General features: G+C 42.0%; 2 protein-coding genes across 2 annotated transcripts in view; one reads left to right on the top strand and one right to left on the bottom strand.

Annotated features, from left to right (window-relative positions):
* tox (thymocyte selection-associated high mobility group box) overlaps positions 1-7,771 on the top strand; it is a 46,160-nt gene extending 38,389 nt beyond the window's left edge. Inside the window, exons 7-10 of the mRNA XM_020629969.3 lie at positions 1,292-1,372; positions 1,514-2,011; positions 4,475-4,626; positions 5,947-7,771. Of these exons, the coding sequence (XP_020485625.2) occupies positions 1,292-1,372; positions 1,514-2,011; positions 4,475-4,626; positions 5,947-5,983 (768 nt within the window). The 3' untranslated portion in view covers positions 5,984-7,771. The remainder of the gene's footprint in view (positions 1-1,291; positions 1,373-1,513; positions 2,012-4,474; positions 4,627-5,946) is intronic.
* A 3,053-nt stretch (positions 7,772-10,824) lies between these two features.
* On the bottom strand, positions 10,825-15,522 carry lrrc53 (leucine rich repeat containing 53). Its single transcript, XM_065954387.1, has 2 exons — positions 15,336-15,522; positions 10,825-13,579 (listed from the first exon to the last, which is right to left on the bottom strand). The coding sequence occupies exons 1-2, from the start codon at positions 15,505-15,507 to the stop codon at positions 11,295-11,297; spliced, it is 2,457 nt and encodes an 818-aa protein (XP_065810459.1). The 5' UTR covers positions 15,508-15,522; the 3' UTR covers positions 10,825-11,294.
* Positions 15,523-16,196: the final 674 nt, after the last annotated feature.

The raw sequence follows: 16,196 nt of genomic DNA, 5'->3' as shown, positions 1-16,196 counted from the left end.
AACTGAATTCTTTGGTGTCTTATAAGCCCATAAGGGTTGGGCCCTTTGTGTGCATGACACAAAAATAAATTAATCAATCAAAAACAAAAAACAATCAATCATGTTCACAAAAGTTTGCGGGGCAGCTGTGGCAGTTGTTCAGCCGCTCCTGCAGCCACATGTCCGATGTGTCCTTGGGAAAGACACTTAACCCAGCGTGTGAATGTGTATGAATTTAAACAGCAGCCTCTACCATCAGTGTGTGAATGTGTAGGCGTGACCTGCGGTGTAAAAACAGTTTGAGTAGTCAGAAGAGTAATTTACTTATTTACAATAAACTACTTTTACTCAAAAACAAATCCACAGTTGGATAATGGAGATCCACAAAGGTACACAAATAAAAAGTGGATTCACTTTAGCCTGTTTGATAGTACAAAACGTACATAGCGTGGACATTTGCAGATCTTTTTCATATTTCCAAATGTATTTTTTTTTTCATAGAGGTTTTAGATTTATAGAACGAAAAGTTACACACAAAAAATGCAAAGAGCTAGATTTATCTCTGAAAAAGATTTAGTGGGAAATGTATGTTCACCACACCAAAGTATGTTAACTTTGTGGACACCCCGAGTTTGAGCTTTCTGGTCAAAATGCAATATTCATGCAATGATAATTATTTAAAAAAAATATCGATACTGTTATTATATTTATATCTTTCTCAGCTCTGCTTCATTACATGTGCAAAGAAGGATGTGATGGCATGCTAAAAATAAGCTAAACATTATAAACATTATATCTGCATTGAAGCCTTATCATTAAGAGACTATGAGCATGCTGATTTAAATTTTTCCCCAGAGCCTCCATTGCTGCATCACAGAGGAGCCAGCATGGCTCTGGACTCTTGGCCGTGTTTCTTTTTCGCAGATGAATCAAACAGAAAGCCCAGGAGAGAGACTTCACATGTCTATCCTGTTCAATAAAACCAAGAATGATGATTGTGAGGGAAAAGTGAATCTTCAGCATGTGTGACAGGAATCATCAGCTGAGCAGAGAGAAATCAGCTCAAACAATACCGCTGAGACCAACCATCATTTCTCAGTTTGCAAAATTGTTCCAATTGGCACGTCAAGCTCATTTTTTAGACTCGGAGAAGAGTTGTGGTGGCTCCCTCAGGATGTCATGATTGTGGTTAAGTGTTTAAGATGTCAGCTGAGGGAAATGTTGTGATTGAAGACAGAGTGTTTGTTCATGTTTGTAAACTGTCATAAATGTTTGTTTGGTCGTTAGAAGTAAAATGTTTTTGTGTTTTCAGTTGTACAAGAAAAGGACAGAGACGGCTAAGAAGGAGTACCTGAAGCAACTGGCTGCATACAGAGCTAGCCTGGTTTCACAGGTACCACACACACACACACACACACACACACACACACACACACACACACACTTTATTGGCATTGAGATGTTGCTAAAAGTTGTAAATGTGTCACTCTCGTGCCCGAAAACTGATTTTCTGTTGTTGCACTTTGTTTTGCAGAGTTACAATGACCCCTCTGAAATGAAGCCGTCCCACTCTCCCTCCACATCTTCCTCTTCTACCTCAATGTTCACACCCAAACCTTCAGTCTACCCCGGCCACCCAAGCCACCACCCTTCCTCCAGTCCACTCGCCCATTCCCACCCTCACCCTCACTCTCTCCCTCCCCATCAGCACCCGGGCATGTACATGTCTTACCCTCACCCGTCTCACCCTTCCCACGCCTCCAGCCCCGGCCCCCACCTGCCCCCGCCCCACACTCAGATCCACCCTCAGCTCCAGGCTCTGTCCTCCAGGGGGATGGTTCCACGGCCCAGCGTCCCCCACCAGGGAGCTCTGTCCCTGGGCAACATGGCAGCGGCGTCCAGCCCTCCTCTCCAAGTCAGCCCTCCTCTCCACAGCCAGGCGCACCTGGGGGGGCTGCACAGTCCACACCATCAGCATCAGCAGCTATCTGGACACTCACTGGGGATGACCCATTCACCTGCCATCTCCCAGGTGAGTCATACACTCAATCTACAACTCATTACTAAAACTTTGGTTTTAGTCTCAGTTTTTGATTGGGACACAGTTTGTTTCACAGTTTTTTTCTGAATCCTTCATCTCATTTTGTTTGTCCCTGACTAACTTGTTTAAAAATGTAACACAGTCTGTCAATCAGTCCATCAACCATCCCCTCATGTACACTGTCAGGAGTTATTTTGACTGTAGCTCTATCAGGCCAGGAGGATGTGGAAGATGAGGAGCTGATGTATAAATGTTAAATATTTTATACAGAGAGTGATTTCTAAAATGGTTTAAAATTGGGGGATCTTACATCCCATTTCATCCCCATTTTTATTGTTCATGTTTAAATCCCACACTCCTATAATCCCCATTTCTCTGCCCAATTTTGCATATAGTTAGGCTAAAAAGTAAAAAAAAAAAAAAAAAAAAAAAAAAAAGAGAGGACACAGTGACAGAGCTGTAAACTTTTTTTTTGCTGAGTGAAGAGTGAGAAATGATGGGGGAAGGGAGAAAGGGGGGGAGAGAGAGAGACAAAAGAGGCAGATGGGGTCTTTGTGAAGGAGTGAAGGAGAAGAATTTGCTCAACAATGGATGAATAGGTGAGGTAGAGGAGGAGAGGGGGTGGAGAGGGGGGAGAACCCAACCACCTGCTGTCCTCCTCTTTCTCCTCTTTCACTCACAACACTCAGATTAACTTCCCTTTCAGCTTCTCCCTCTCTCGCTCTCTCTCTCTCCCTCCCCCTCCCCTCTCTCTCTCTCTCTCTCTCTATCTCTCTCTCTATCTCTCTCTCTCTCTCTCCCACACACACACACACACACAAAAACACACTCCTCACATTGCACCCACTCGTTTACCCCTCTTTTGAATTTGTCTCTGCTCCATCAAGTATATTTTGGTTAGACGCTCACCTCCTACTCCCTCTCCTCCTACTCTTGTTCCCTTACTTCCTTATCTCCTCTAAACTTTACATCTCCTCCTCCCTAGTCCTCACCTCCTTCTCCTCCTTGACCGATGATAAAATCAGCAAGACATTTGAAACATAAATCACTGGTAATGATCCTGTGACATATCTGACAGATTTTTAAAAGAAGTTCTTCTCTCTTAAAGCTGGAGCTGCTACAAGTAGTTTAATCGACAACAGGAACAGATAGAAAACAGGTGATGCACATGGTGTGGAGATTGATTAAAAAGGACCTTGATAAGGAAGTGATTAACATCGCTGTCTCTGTTAAAAAGCATAAATAAAATGTATTCAACATTGACAAAAATAAAAAACCTTGTTGAGATACATTTTAAAGGATTTTTGTTTACAGCATTAGTCGTTGTGTTTTGATTATGGCAAAAAATATATATATATACACTGAAAAACTCAAAAGCAGCAATTTGGCATTAAAGGCTTTATATGTGATTTTTTGATCCAGCAGATGTCACCCTTGAGCACCAGCATGAAACCAAAACAACTTGCGCTGCATTGTTGTGTTAGCATGCTAATGCTAGTGATCTTTATTATGCTCGTATCTTCACACTGCATGTAAATTTACCTGAAATGATCGTGATCTAGAAACACAGTTAAGCAGTGAGTACAGTATGTTATTCTTCTTTTCTCTAGTCCCTCAATTAAACAACTTTTATACAAGAGGGGAGGAGTCAGCCGGCCGTCCGGGCGATGTAAACAAAGTGAAGATAGGACTCTGAAAACATCACAGACAGTGAGACTCGGGTGTTACACCCTGAGTTATTTTCAGAGGATATACTTCATTTATATTATATTTAAGTGTGAAAAATCAAATAGAAAGACTTTAATGGTATACTATGCGTCTCTTAGGGTACATACTTAAGCGGCAGTCTCTGGGACCAAAACAAAACTTTTCTTTGGCCCTTTTTCAGAGTGTGATTCCGCAACAGCGCCGCAACGAAGCTCGGCCGTCAGTGTTGAGGAATCAGGAACTCTAGAGAAACAGCGGGGCCTTCACATACACACACATTCAGACATGCACACAGACACGGCGCTGTTGTCTCTCTTGTGATGGCTGTGGATCTATTGTAGAGTTTGTCCTATTTCAACTGGAGGGTCAGGGGTTCGACACTCATCTCCTGCAGCCACATGTCCGATGTGTCCTTGAGCAAGACACTTAACCCCAAATTTCTCCCTTTGCTTCGTCGGCTGTGTGTGAATGTGTATGAATGGATGAGTTAATACTGATGGACTCTTTACTCAGCAGCCTCTACCATCAGTGTGTGAATGTGTATGAATGGATGAGTTAATACTGATGGACTCTTTACTCAGCAGCCTCTACCATCAGTGTGTGAATGTGTAGGTGTGACCTGCGGTGTAAAAGAGCTTTGAGTAGTCAGAAGAATATAAAAGCGCTTTACAAGCTCAAGTCGATTTAACCATTTACATAATGTTGAATTTTGAATGTTGAATGACTCATTGTCTCTCTCTTTTTCAGGGTTACCACCAGTCTGACTATCAGCCAATGGGTGGAGGTATGCTAAATGGTGGTGCAGTGATGTCATCATCAGTGGACTACCACCAGATGGGTCGACACACACCAAACCACCACCCCTCTCTGGACTGGAGCACTGATTACCATGGCAACGGGTATGTATTACTGTCCAGCTGTTCAATTTAATCTAAGAAGAGCGCTGACCTACAACTCTTAACCCAGAATTCACACATGCGCACTACGCTGTGGTTAGCTTCCACTCTAGTCAATCATTGTGCTCACACAGCGGACGCCGCAGTCCGTCTCTGGAGCGAGCCACCAACGCCACTATGCTCTGCTCCGTTTCAAATACGCAGCGAGTCTATTATCGACGCTGCAGGCACGCGTCAAGTTCGACGGAATATGAGAGCCCGGACAGGAAGTCAGACAAGGCATCCTGTCAATTTCAAAATAAAACTCAATATACAGACTCCCGGTCGTATTTTTCATCACTTTATCAACATGACGTCAAAACAGGAACCGATTGAACAACAATGCACCCTCAGAGAGACAAAGCAACATGTTGTTTGCATGTTTTTCTCTTTATTCCCGCGGGATCTTGTAGTTCTCCTGTGATGTGTCATGGGTGCGCTCCGCTGCGCTCACATTCCAGAAACGGATCCAGTGTGAATGGGCGCTGACGGACCGTTTACACGAGTATAGTGAGCAGGTTGTTTTAATGGAGTGGAACCCCGACAGGGTGAGCAGGGCCCAGACATGAAGGGGAAGGGTTTTGTCTTACCCTCAGGGGGTCCTCCACTATAGAGTATCCCTCACTTATTACACAGCTACTTATGTAATCCAGATATAGCAAACTGTTGATATGGGTAATTGGCTAATCAGAATCAACTATTTAACACAGCTGTTTAAAGTTTTTCTATGTGATTTTTCACACTTAAATGTAATATAAATCAAGTATATCCTCTGAAAATAACTCTGTGAGTCATGACTGTCTACAATGGGTGTAACACCCGAGTCCCACTGTCTGTGATGTTTTCAGAGTCCTATCTTCACTTTGTTTACATCGCCCGGACGGCCGGCTGACTCCTCCCCTCGTGTATAAAAGTTGTTTAATTGAGGGACTAGAGAAAAGAAGAATAACATACTGTACTCACTGCTTAACTGTGTTTCTAGATCACGCTCATTTCAGGTAAATTTACATGCAGTGTGAAGATACCAGCATAATAAAGATCACTAGCATTAGCATGCTAACACAACAATGCAGCGCAAGTTGTTTTGGTTTCATGCCGGTGCTCAAGGGCGACTTCTGCTGGATCAAAAAAATATAAAGCCTTTAAGAAATGTTAATTTCTAAAACCTTCAATTGGAAGATGTGTCATCCTGATGTTCTGCTGTTATCCTGGATGTATGAAACAATGAGACATCTAGTGGACTCAATCCTGTGGACTAACTCTCGCCTCCTTCTTTTCCTGCAGAGGTCTTCAGAGAGACAAACATCTGTATCTGAGCTAATCTCAAGACAAAGTGACACCAAACTACAACCATGCCCTTCTACTGCCACACCAAGGAAACCTCTAATCTCATCTCCACATGAAGCCCAGACCAGCCTCCTGCAACCTGATCCCACAGAGGACTGAGTGGACTCATCAAAACCACTTAAGCGTGCACTTAGGTGCTTAGCACTTCATACTTAAGGCCAAACAGTAGAAAAATCAGCTCATTACCAGTCCGTCTCTAAAGGGACAACTGTGATCAGAACATGAGGAAGTACTTATGTTCAGATCCCTACATCCTCACGGCTGGTCTGATGACCGGTATTACTTATTTATAGTCTTAAGTGCTATGATTCAAATTGAAAATGTGTGTGTACAAGGAGAGGTGGGGCGGGTCCTGTGCTGTGAACCATGATTATAGGTGTTTATGATCAGAAAATATATTCTAGTCTAGTTTTCTGTCTGCCCTTAAAGTTTACACCTAGCTCCTGAAAATGTAAAGATGGTGTTCAGCGTCAGTCCCAAAAGGCTCCGCAGAGCAAGTGTAAATCCTGTAACATAAATGTTTGAGCTGTCTATTAAAGCCAATTGATTTTGAACCTCCTAGTCGCTGTGTACAGCCATAGTGAAGAGAACTCACAGCTCATGAACAGACGGTTTGTAACCAAATACTACCAATCGTGTTTCTCACTGGCGTCGATGCCGTGTGGACAGGGTCCGAAATGAACACCCGCCAAGCACCAAATGCGGGTAGATTTTTTCGTTTGGAGAGTACATTTCACTGCTGCCTACAAATAATACATAAAAAAATAAATTAAAAAAAGGCCAGCAATTTACAATTTCTCAATTTCCTGATCTGATGAAATGATCGAATCTGTGACTTAAATCTGTTATTGATTAAACAGGACATAATGCCTTCTCAATTAAATGCACTGTAACACATGCGTATAGGACACAAAAACACAATTTGTCATTTTGGCCGGTAAAAAAATATGTTTGGCCGGTGAATTTTTTTCATCTACCTGCCTTCTTGGCCGGTGAGTCAAAAAGTTAATTTCGGACCCTGCGTGCGACTCGCTGTCAGTAGAGACAGAAATCATATTTGTGATTCTGATCAGCAAAAAAAAGAATTCACACTGCTTTATTGAGCTGAAGACAAAAAGGAGGAAGAGGTGGAGCAGCACCTGAAGCTGTTTGTTTGTTAACCCAGCGCTGACCGTGAATAATCGTGTACGATTAAAGAGCTGTCCTCGTTCTCAGATCTGCCTGGTAGGAATCCGATGTATTTTAGTCCTTGAAATGATGAAATGTCAAACAATTCTTTGTTGGAAAAAAAAAAAAGAAACAAAAATACTTCTTTGTAAGATGACAGCCTGCTCCTCCTGGCATATGTCTGCTGATGATATTGATTCTGATCCAGACTGCGTGAGTGTGTGTGAGAGTGTGTGAAGTGTTAATGAGAAGAGAGAGAGAGTGTTTTTGATTGGTCTGCATGGTCTCTTTTGTCATCTCTTTTTCTCTGTGTACAGAGGCTATTTAAACAAAAAAAAACTATAACTGTTGCTGGGTGGGCTGTTTTTAATGTTGTTCTTTTACTCAAATCAAGTTTTGTTTTTAGTGTTAATTATGATGAAGATAATGAGAGACGTCTCTCTCTCGCCCTGTATCTCTTTGTATTATTGTGTTTTTTGGCAGATGAAAGGACTCTGGGCAACAACAACCATGAAGATTTTCTTATTTTTAGATTCTAATAATGTGTTTGAGAATAAAGTCAGGGCTGCATTGATGTGCAGCCATTACTCCCAAACCTGCCTCTTTCATGCTGTTTATTTCTGAACGCTTTGTGACAGTCGCTTTAATTACCTGCACATAATAATGTACACCTTTAGCTCCACTGCGACACAGCACACTTTGTTTTTGTGTCCCGCTGGCCTCAAGGTAGCAAAGCTGTAAAAAACAAAAAGTCTTTGAAGTCTTAAAAATATGTATTTTTAACCTCTGTACGTTAGCTCGGATCAGGTCCTGTCAAGAAGTTTTAAATACACTTTTTCTTGTAGTTTTTAATAAAACTTCTACATCGTGTGCTCCACAGATTAAGTCAAGTCTGAGAAACTTTTAGATCACAGTTTAAAAGAAGATTTTTTGGCCTTTAGTGGACAGGACAGATACAGAGAGACAGGAAATGTAGAGGAGAGAGAGGGGAACAACATGCACAGTTGGGATCAGGACTGTTGTCCGATGAATGAGCCGGCACTATGTTCAGTTTCATTTTTACTGTTATTTTATTATTTCTCTGACTCTCTGTGACTGTACTTTTTAATTTAGTGCACATTTGATACAATGAATTACATCCCCTCAATGTACAAAACAAATGAAACATTTTAGTGCTATTTGTCAGATGATATAAAATATTTAGTCATTTTACAGCTGTATGGTTACACTCTGCAGTTACCTCCCATCCTTTGACCTTTTTTTCAGTGCAATGTTTAAACGTCCACAACTTTCCTGCTTCAGTGTCTCCTGTGGTGAGCGGTTTTAACATTTAAAAGCTAGACTGGATATACATCTCAGGTATCTGCAGTGCAATTTGTCCTTTTTTAAAATCAGCATTTCAGATATCCACAATAACATTCTTACTATCCACAAGTGTTATGTCAGGTACAAGCTTAAACCCCAGCATCAACCTGCAGTGTTAAAAAATTAAGCAAAGAAGTGCAAAAAAAAAAATGCAGTTCCTCGAGTGTCCACTTGAGGCTGTCTGCTCCAGAAGTCATGAACACCCAGGTTACAATGACATCATCATAGACTGTATATTAAATGTATACAGTCAGGGTGACATTACCCATTTGTTTCTGGAGCAGGACCTCTGCCACACCCTTAAATATACAGAACTCTTTGTTGAAATGTTTTTGTTTTTGTTTTGTTGTTACTAGGTTGACAGAAAGTTAGTTTGAGCCACTGTTTTCAATATGGCCTCAGAAACCAATGGGTGACATCACTGATCACCACGCCCATGTTTGTACAGTCTGTGGTTAAAACATAGCAGGTGAAGAACATCCGAGTGATGGCTTGCCTCATGTTGCAGTCTGAGTCAATGGTATGGTGTTAATGGTTCAACAGGAGCTCCAGTTGTCCTCATCCTCTGGTTATCCGTCTGATTGACACTTGCATGCATCATAATGAATAATCAATATCCATACATTTTACAACAGCAACACAAAGAAAGATCAGAAACTGTGTCCAAAGTGATGCTCATAGTGTTGGCATTTGAATAAATCACAATTTAAATGCAGTTTTATGTTTTTTTTAAATTAAAAAAAACTACCTGCAGTGGGCGTGGGGGTGAGTCAGAGCCCACCAGGCTTTTCCTTTCTTGCATTTAACATTTGCATCTAACACAAGAATGCCTGGGAACACACTTACATTGCTAACAATAGGTTGTGTTGGTGTTGTAGTCCAGGTGTAAGTGCACGCTCATATTTAGTAACAATTCTTTATTTTAGGTGCGGAAAACAAAGAGTCTTGTCCTGATAATCTCCACTATCAGGACTAGAAACTTTCTTCTAAAATGTTGATAAAAAACCTCCGGCTCCACACAATGTGAAGGTTTCTCATGAGTGACAGTCCTAAACATTTGACTATTTTGATATTTTGAAAGATGATACCAAATGTCAAAAAACTGCTGTCTTTTGCAGAATACTTAGGTCGTCCACATGGCAGATCAGATTCTTCTCTTTAATTTGTATTTGTTTGCCAGCCAGTGACATTTCCCTTCCATCTCTGAAAAAAAAAAAGATATTACAGTGACATGGAGGCATAGCATGCCTTTGAAGGTAAACAGCGCCCCCCTATGGCAACAAGAAGGAGCTGCACTACATATCTTTTAGGAGTTCAAATAAAAAGGTACATTCTCCTCAAATCTGGTGCACAGATCATTTACAGTTCAAAGTAGTTCACAATAGTGTTGTAAAAAATAAATAAACACTCAATCCCTATATACTTTCAATAATCACTCAACTTTGCATACTTTGCACCAAAACTGTCACGTTTTTGGTGCAGGGATTGAGAATAACGATGAGTCATGCAGAAATGTGAAAGGCAAAGTTAGACAAACAAGAAAGAAGGAAGTAGATTTTGAGAGTATCCAGCTGTCAAATAATACCAGAACCAACCCTCAATACATCATCGTCCTCACTCACGCTGGAAGATGAGTCCATATGAGATCATGAGGAAGAGAAATGCTTTATGTCATAGGGTGAACAGGCAGAGTGAGCATGAAAGCAGATATGTAGAAAGAAAGTGATTAACAAAAATAATGAATGAGGCAAATTACAGACCTGTGATCACCCGACATGTCTTATTATTATTTCTTTTTTTTTCTCAGAGCATTTGATTTAATGATTGTTGTGAAATGTAGAGAGAATTTCTAACAAGAAAAACAATGCAAACAAACTCGAGCAAAAAAAACAGCCAATAAATGTATTTTTTGCAAGTTACTGTGTGTGAGTTTGTCTGCATATTTTGTTGTTAGTCTGTCTCCTACTCGCCTGTCCTGTGAAAAAGAAGCGCAAAGTATTTTTTCTGCAAGCACATGTAATTATGAAATGAATGTGATAATGACAAAACAACGGCTTTCATGACTTAAATAAATTCAGGCTCGTCTCTTTCCCGGAGCTCTTGTGCTTCATCATCTCACATGTTCATGAGAATCGTTGTTGCTGATCATAAACATTCATTCATTCACACAGAGACTCAGAGGCTGCTATGTGTGTGCCTGCTCATCAGGATCTAATCACACATACAAGTACCAATGTTGTAACATACTACACACAGCCCCTTTTTACATAATAACATGTTTATTGTTTGTTTTGTTTATGACAGAGGACTCAGGGTTCTGCTCTGCATGTGGAAACATCAGCTCTGGTTAAGACATCAGATGGAATAGGTTTGGTTAGCGTACACCGAAATGCCTGTAGGCACCATTTAGAGGTCGGCAGTGTGACCAGTGAAACACGACACACTGCAAACAGACATCTCGTTGCCAAAACTGAAACTTAACCCGGCAGTGACACAAAAGTCTCTGCAACCTGCTTCACCCAGCACTCAGGTCAAAGTCACTGCTGGTTCAGTTTGTTTCCTGTTCAGGTTGATGGTCATATTATTTTAAAGACATTGTATGTTAATGCATTTTGTCTCATTTTTCAGAGTTTTGGTGCAGGGCACATCCCATTAAGAACCTATAAAGTCATTTCTCTCAGTTACATTATTAAACTAATTTTTAAATCAATTGCTTTTGACCTCTTTGAAGCTAAAAGATCCATAAGAAGAAGCTAGCGTATTTTCCTCTCCAGTGCAGTAGGTGGTCGGCTGGACGTCTTCTCAGGAAGAACCAGTCTCAGTTTCCTCCTGGGGGAGGATCCCCCTTCCTCTGACAGATACTCCTGCTGCAGCAGTGCAGGAGTTACAACTGCGTCACTCGTGGAGGAAACACTTGGGTTGGGTACACCTACACCTGAATCAGGCACATCTGATGAATGCATGCTTCCTCCTGACCCCCCTGCTGCAAGTCCTTCAACTGTGGACGCAGCAGGTACATGTCCAGTCTTGGTCTGACTTTTACTGTTTGACAGATTCTCTACAGTGATCACTGGTCCAGGAGGGTCCTGATGGGTAATCCCAGACAAAACCTCAACGCCCGGAGGGGCCTGAGGAGGGTCACTGGGACTCTCTTTGGTTGGCAACTGATGAACCCCATCCCCAGTCTGCAGGCCTGGTCCCTGGACCGGATCTGATTTCAGTCTTGCAACAAGAGGAGAGCTGTCAGGAGGCAGATGGCCCTGCAAAGAGGACTGCACTGGTGCAGCAACAGCTGGGTTTGCTGGCAAGCCTGAGGCTAGTCCTGCAGGCTGGGCGGTATGAATAGGAAAGGTTTGCATTGCACTTGATTGCAAAGGGTTAGCATGTACCGCATTAGCTTGAAGAGAGGCAGCAGGAGGCATGAGGCCTGCCCCGGACTGTCTGATGAAGCTGTCTTGTGCTCCACTTGGAGCCATGTTGGGACCGATTGCCGTGTTAGGAGCAGCTGAACTGTTGGGGAAGGGTGCAGTAGACCTTGGGGCCATGGTGTTGAGGAAAAAATGGCCTCCTTGAGGAGAGTAGGTGCTGCCAGTCAGTTGAGAGCCTCCTGGACCAATCAGGGAGGGTTTGATAGATTGATTCCTGTTGGTGGCAGAGAGGGATGAGGAATGGTGAGCACTCCCCAGAACCAGTCCAGCTCCTTGATACTGGATATTCCCACCCTGCAGGCTTTGCCCCTGACCAGTACCTGTACCTGATCCTGGTTGGTGATCAGTGTTGGTGGTGTTGCCAAATGTAGAGTTCTCAAGGTGTGTATTCTCACCCTGGTCAACATCTGAACTTCCCTTGCTGCTTTGCCCCTTTTTGGAAGAACTTCCTCTCTGCTTTGTGGACGTTTTGCTCTTCTTTCCTTCTTCGCTCTCTTCTTCTTCCTTTTCTTCCTCACCATCCTCAATCGACCTTTTAGCCTTGGAAGATTTCTCAATTTTCTTGTTGCTACCTTTTTTGTCTTTACCCAAGCTTCCTTTCCGATCCCTATCTTCCCTTTCCTTTCCATCATATCTTTTACCTTTACTCTTCTTTGGGCTGCTCTTCTCTGTGTTGCCCTGCTCGATTTTCCTCTTAGGATGGACTTTGCTTTTTCTTAATGGGTTTAAGTTTAACTTAACCTTCAACATCCGGCTCGACTGGATTTTGGCTTTGTGTCTTTTTACTCTTCCTCTCTCCTTGTCTCCAAAGGCCTCCTCCTCCTCCTGGTTGTCTTGACTACTTCTCTGCTCTCGGCTTCTTGACCTCTCCAGGTCGAATGTTACATTTCTTGTTTCTCTTCTCAAATCTTGGTGCTTCATTGTTTCAGACTTGTTCATGTTGTTATACCTGTCAATGTGTCTGTACTGAGAAGGTAAGTCTCGGTGATTCCTCCCTTGTTTCATGTTCTGCTCTGGTGGTTTGTATGTTTTGTGGCAGCTCTCACAGTGTAAACTCTCTAACGCCCTGCCCTTTCCTTCCATGCCGGTCCAGAGAGTCCCTGGTCTCTGACTGAAGGTTTCTTTTGGTGGGTGAGAGGAAGAGTTTGTGTTGTTTTGAGAAATCATTTTGTGAGGAACGTCCCTGTTTAAGACTCCCGGCTGACTCCCAAATCTCCTTCCTTCTTCCTCCATCATCACCTTCATTCTCCTCTTCTCTCTTTCCTCATCTTGCTCCATCCCTCCATTTATCCGGTCGTTCCATCTGTTCAGGTTCAGCCCCATCCCTCTTTGTCCTACAGTGGTGCAGTCTGGGCATATTAAATGGCCACTGTCTTCTTCCTCTCTGGACCTGAACTGCCTCTCATAACCATCGCTCCTTAAATCCATCATCACGTCTTCTCTCTCCCAAGGCTTTCTGTTGTTTGTTTGCAAGAAGAGTTCTCTCCTCTTTTCACTAACATCTAAGTGATTGACTTCTTCTTCTTTTTGTCTTTTACTTTCTTTCAGCTTCTTCCTCCGATGTACATGATAGTAGATCAGGACTACCAGCAGGGTCAAGCCAACACCACCTGAAGCACAGCAGAACAGGATGTTACATGCTGATGCCTCTGAAGAATAAAAACATTCATCTGCACAGCTCTTCATAATAATGCTAACTAGCATTTTAATATCACATTTTTGTATTTTATATTGTGGTATAAACATGTATTTATCCTCATACCATATATAAAGTGTTTGGTTTTATATTTTATACACTGTTCACTATAAAGTCTCTGCATCACATCAGTTTCATGTTTTGTATTGAATCTATATCAATGCATCGTCCCTTTTAAATACAAATAATTCAATTTATTATAAATAAACATAGAATACATTCAGTAATACATATTATGACCAAATATTCATCGTTAACATTAGACTGATCATACTTAGCTGTCACTGCTAATCCTATACTTTTAACATTATCACTGACAATGTAGCTATACATATTTTTCATTGTTTTTGTTTGTCTCTATCCTTCTCCTTCTTCTTCCTTATTCCTCTATCCCACTTTTTAACCTCTGGACAGTTTCAGCAGATGTCTGTTCATCATGATTCTGGTTCCTCTCGAGGTTTCTGCTTTTTAAAGGAAGTTTTTTTCTCTCCTCTGTAACTTTGCTAAATGTTTCTTAGTGCTCATGATGGATTCATGTTGAGTCTTTATAGATAAGGTCTAGACCTGCTTGAGGGCACTCAATCTTTCGGAGAGTGGTGAGAGAATCAACTCACTGCAATCAGGTGTGTGTGTCTCTGATTGGCTTTGATTAAGCCCAGGTGTGGGGAGTTTTTATATACCCTGAGCTCTGTGCTGACTCATTATCTCACCTTCAGAGGTAGTGAGAGGTTCTCTCTGTGGTTTCTGAAGTTGTCGATGTATCTATAAACACCAACTAAGAACCTTGTGTGTATTTGATGTCAATTACCTGTCTCCCAGTGTATAACTTGGGGTGCTGGAGAGTTTGTTGTGACTCCAGCCTTTTGGGTTATCAAAGGTCTCCCAGGCAGCCTTTGCTTTTTGTTTCGTGTTTTCTGGGTGTCCTGGACAATTTTGGTTTTGAGTCAGCTGCTTGGCAGCAATGGTTTAGTTAATCATTTTCAGTGCAATATTTAATTAAGAAAGCCTGTTGTGGCTCTATACAGTTTTGTTCTTTATTCTCCCCTTTCCAATCTATCGCTTTGCGATTTTGTGGTTACTTTGAGACACCCCTGGGTCCGCATCTGCTTCCCAACCCCCCCTCCCCCTTTCCTGACATGCTCTTTTGGTGAAGTGTCTTGAGATAACATTTGTAATAAATTGGCGCTATACAAATAAAGATTGATTGATTAATATGAAGTCTACATCCTAGGCCACATTTCTCCATTTCTCACTCTTGGTAAAATGACTGTTACGCAGACAACACCCAATTCTATCCTCCCATAAGACCAAACAATCAAATCTCTCTGAGACGGTGCCTTGAAGGTTTCAGTAGTTACAACCAGTTTCTTCAAGCTTCAAAGCGTCTCAAAACTAAAACCAATACTCTCTTTTAATGACTTTGAAAAACTCATCCATGCTTTCATCACTATTGTAACTTGACCAGGATCAGCAAGTCATCCCTGTCCTGAATACAACTGGTGCAAAATGCTGCAGCAAGGCTTCTGGATCCAGGAAGATATCAGCCCAGTTATAGCTTCTGTTCTTTGGCTTCCAATACAATACAAGATTGATTTTAAGATTTTTTGTATGTTTTTAAACCCCTGAATGACTGAGTGACCCCCTGTCACCGTCTTGTTAATCATTCTCACCAATAAAACAGATGACTGCAGTGATGGCCAGATCTCGAGCGTACAGCTGAGGTGTCACGCCTCCTCTCGTCTCTATCTGCACCGTGATGTTCTGATTGGACGGGACACAGTTGGCCTCGGTCAGCTCCAACACTGTCGTCACAGCTGGGTTGTCGGCACTCACACACACCATCCTGCGGCCATTATATAGAGCCTGAAAGAAACAAGGTGGTGGTTTTCATCTAAAACAAATTACAAAAAAAAAAACTGAACGGGATATTCTAAGTTTTTATAAAAATAGTGAAGACATACTCTCTCTGAGCTTGTTGTTCCAAGCTCTACAGATCTAATGTGTCACTCAGAGGCTCAAACTTGTTTTATACATGCTTGCCCCCCCCCCCCCCACCCCAATAAAAACCCATCCTCACCCACCCAGCCCTGTTTGTAGGGGCACAATGGCGGAGTGCCATCTACAACTGAAGGATAACCAACACATTTATCAAACTAGAGAAAATACTTCAACAAAATAACAATTGAATCATCTTTGGGCTGCCTGTGAGAATGGAGATCAGTCCTACTAGTCCTGCTGCACTTTGTTGGAACACAAAGGGAGGTTTGGGGAGGAGGGCAGTGACGGATAGAGAAGGTATGGGCAAAGAAACGTTTTGGCCTGAGATAGTGGTGTGCAACATCTATAGGCCATCTACTCTAAAAAGTCACATATCATACCTTGCATTCAACCAAGTTCCAGTTTTTAATATACAAATGACAGAAACTAAAAATAACAACACTAAACACTGGTTTAGAGACGATGCTCTAAACGACGCACTGAGACACAGCTTCCCTTCAGGGGTAAGATTTTTCTTGTATGTGTCTCCCACC

The sequence above is a fragment of the Labrus bergylta genome, chromosome 4 (assembly GCF_963930695.1).
Source record: "Labrus bergylta chromosome 4, fLabBer1.1, whole genome shotgun sequence".
Taxonomy (NCBI): domain Eukaryota; kingdom Metazoa; phylum Chordata; class Actinopteri; order Labriformes; family Labridae; genus Labrus; species Labrus bergylta.
The sequence above is the reverse complement of the archived record's forward strand: the minus strand, read 5'-3'. Positions and strand labels throughout refer to the sequence as shown.

Coding starts and splice junctions, on each gene's coding strand:
- lrrc53 (XM_065954387.1), bottom strand. CDS start 15,507: ATGGTGTGTGTGAGTGCCGACAACCCAGCTGTGACGACAGTGTTGGAG. Junction 13,580..15,335: donor TGCAGTCATCTGTTTTATTG/GTGAGAATGATT, acceptor GCTGTGCTTCAG/GTGGTGTTGGCTTGACCCTG.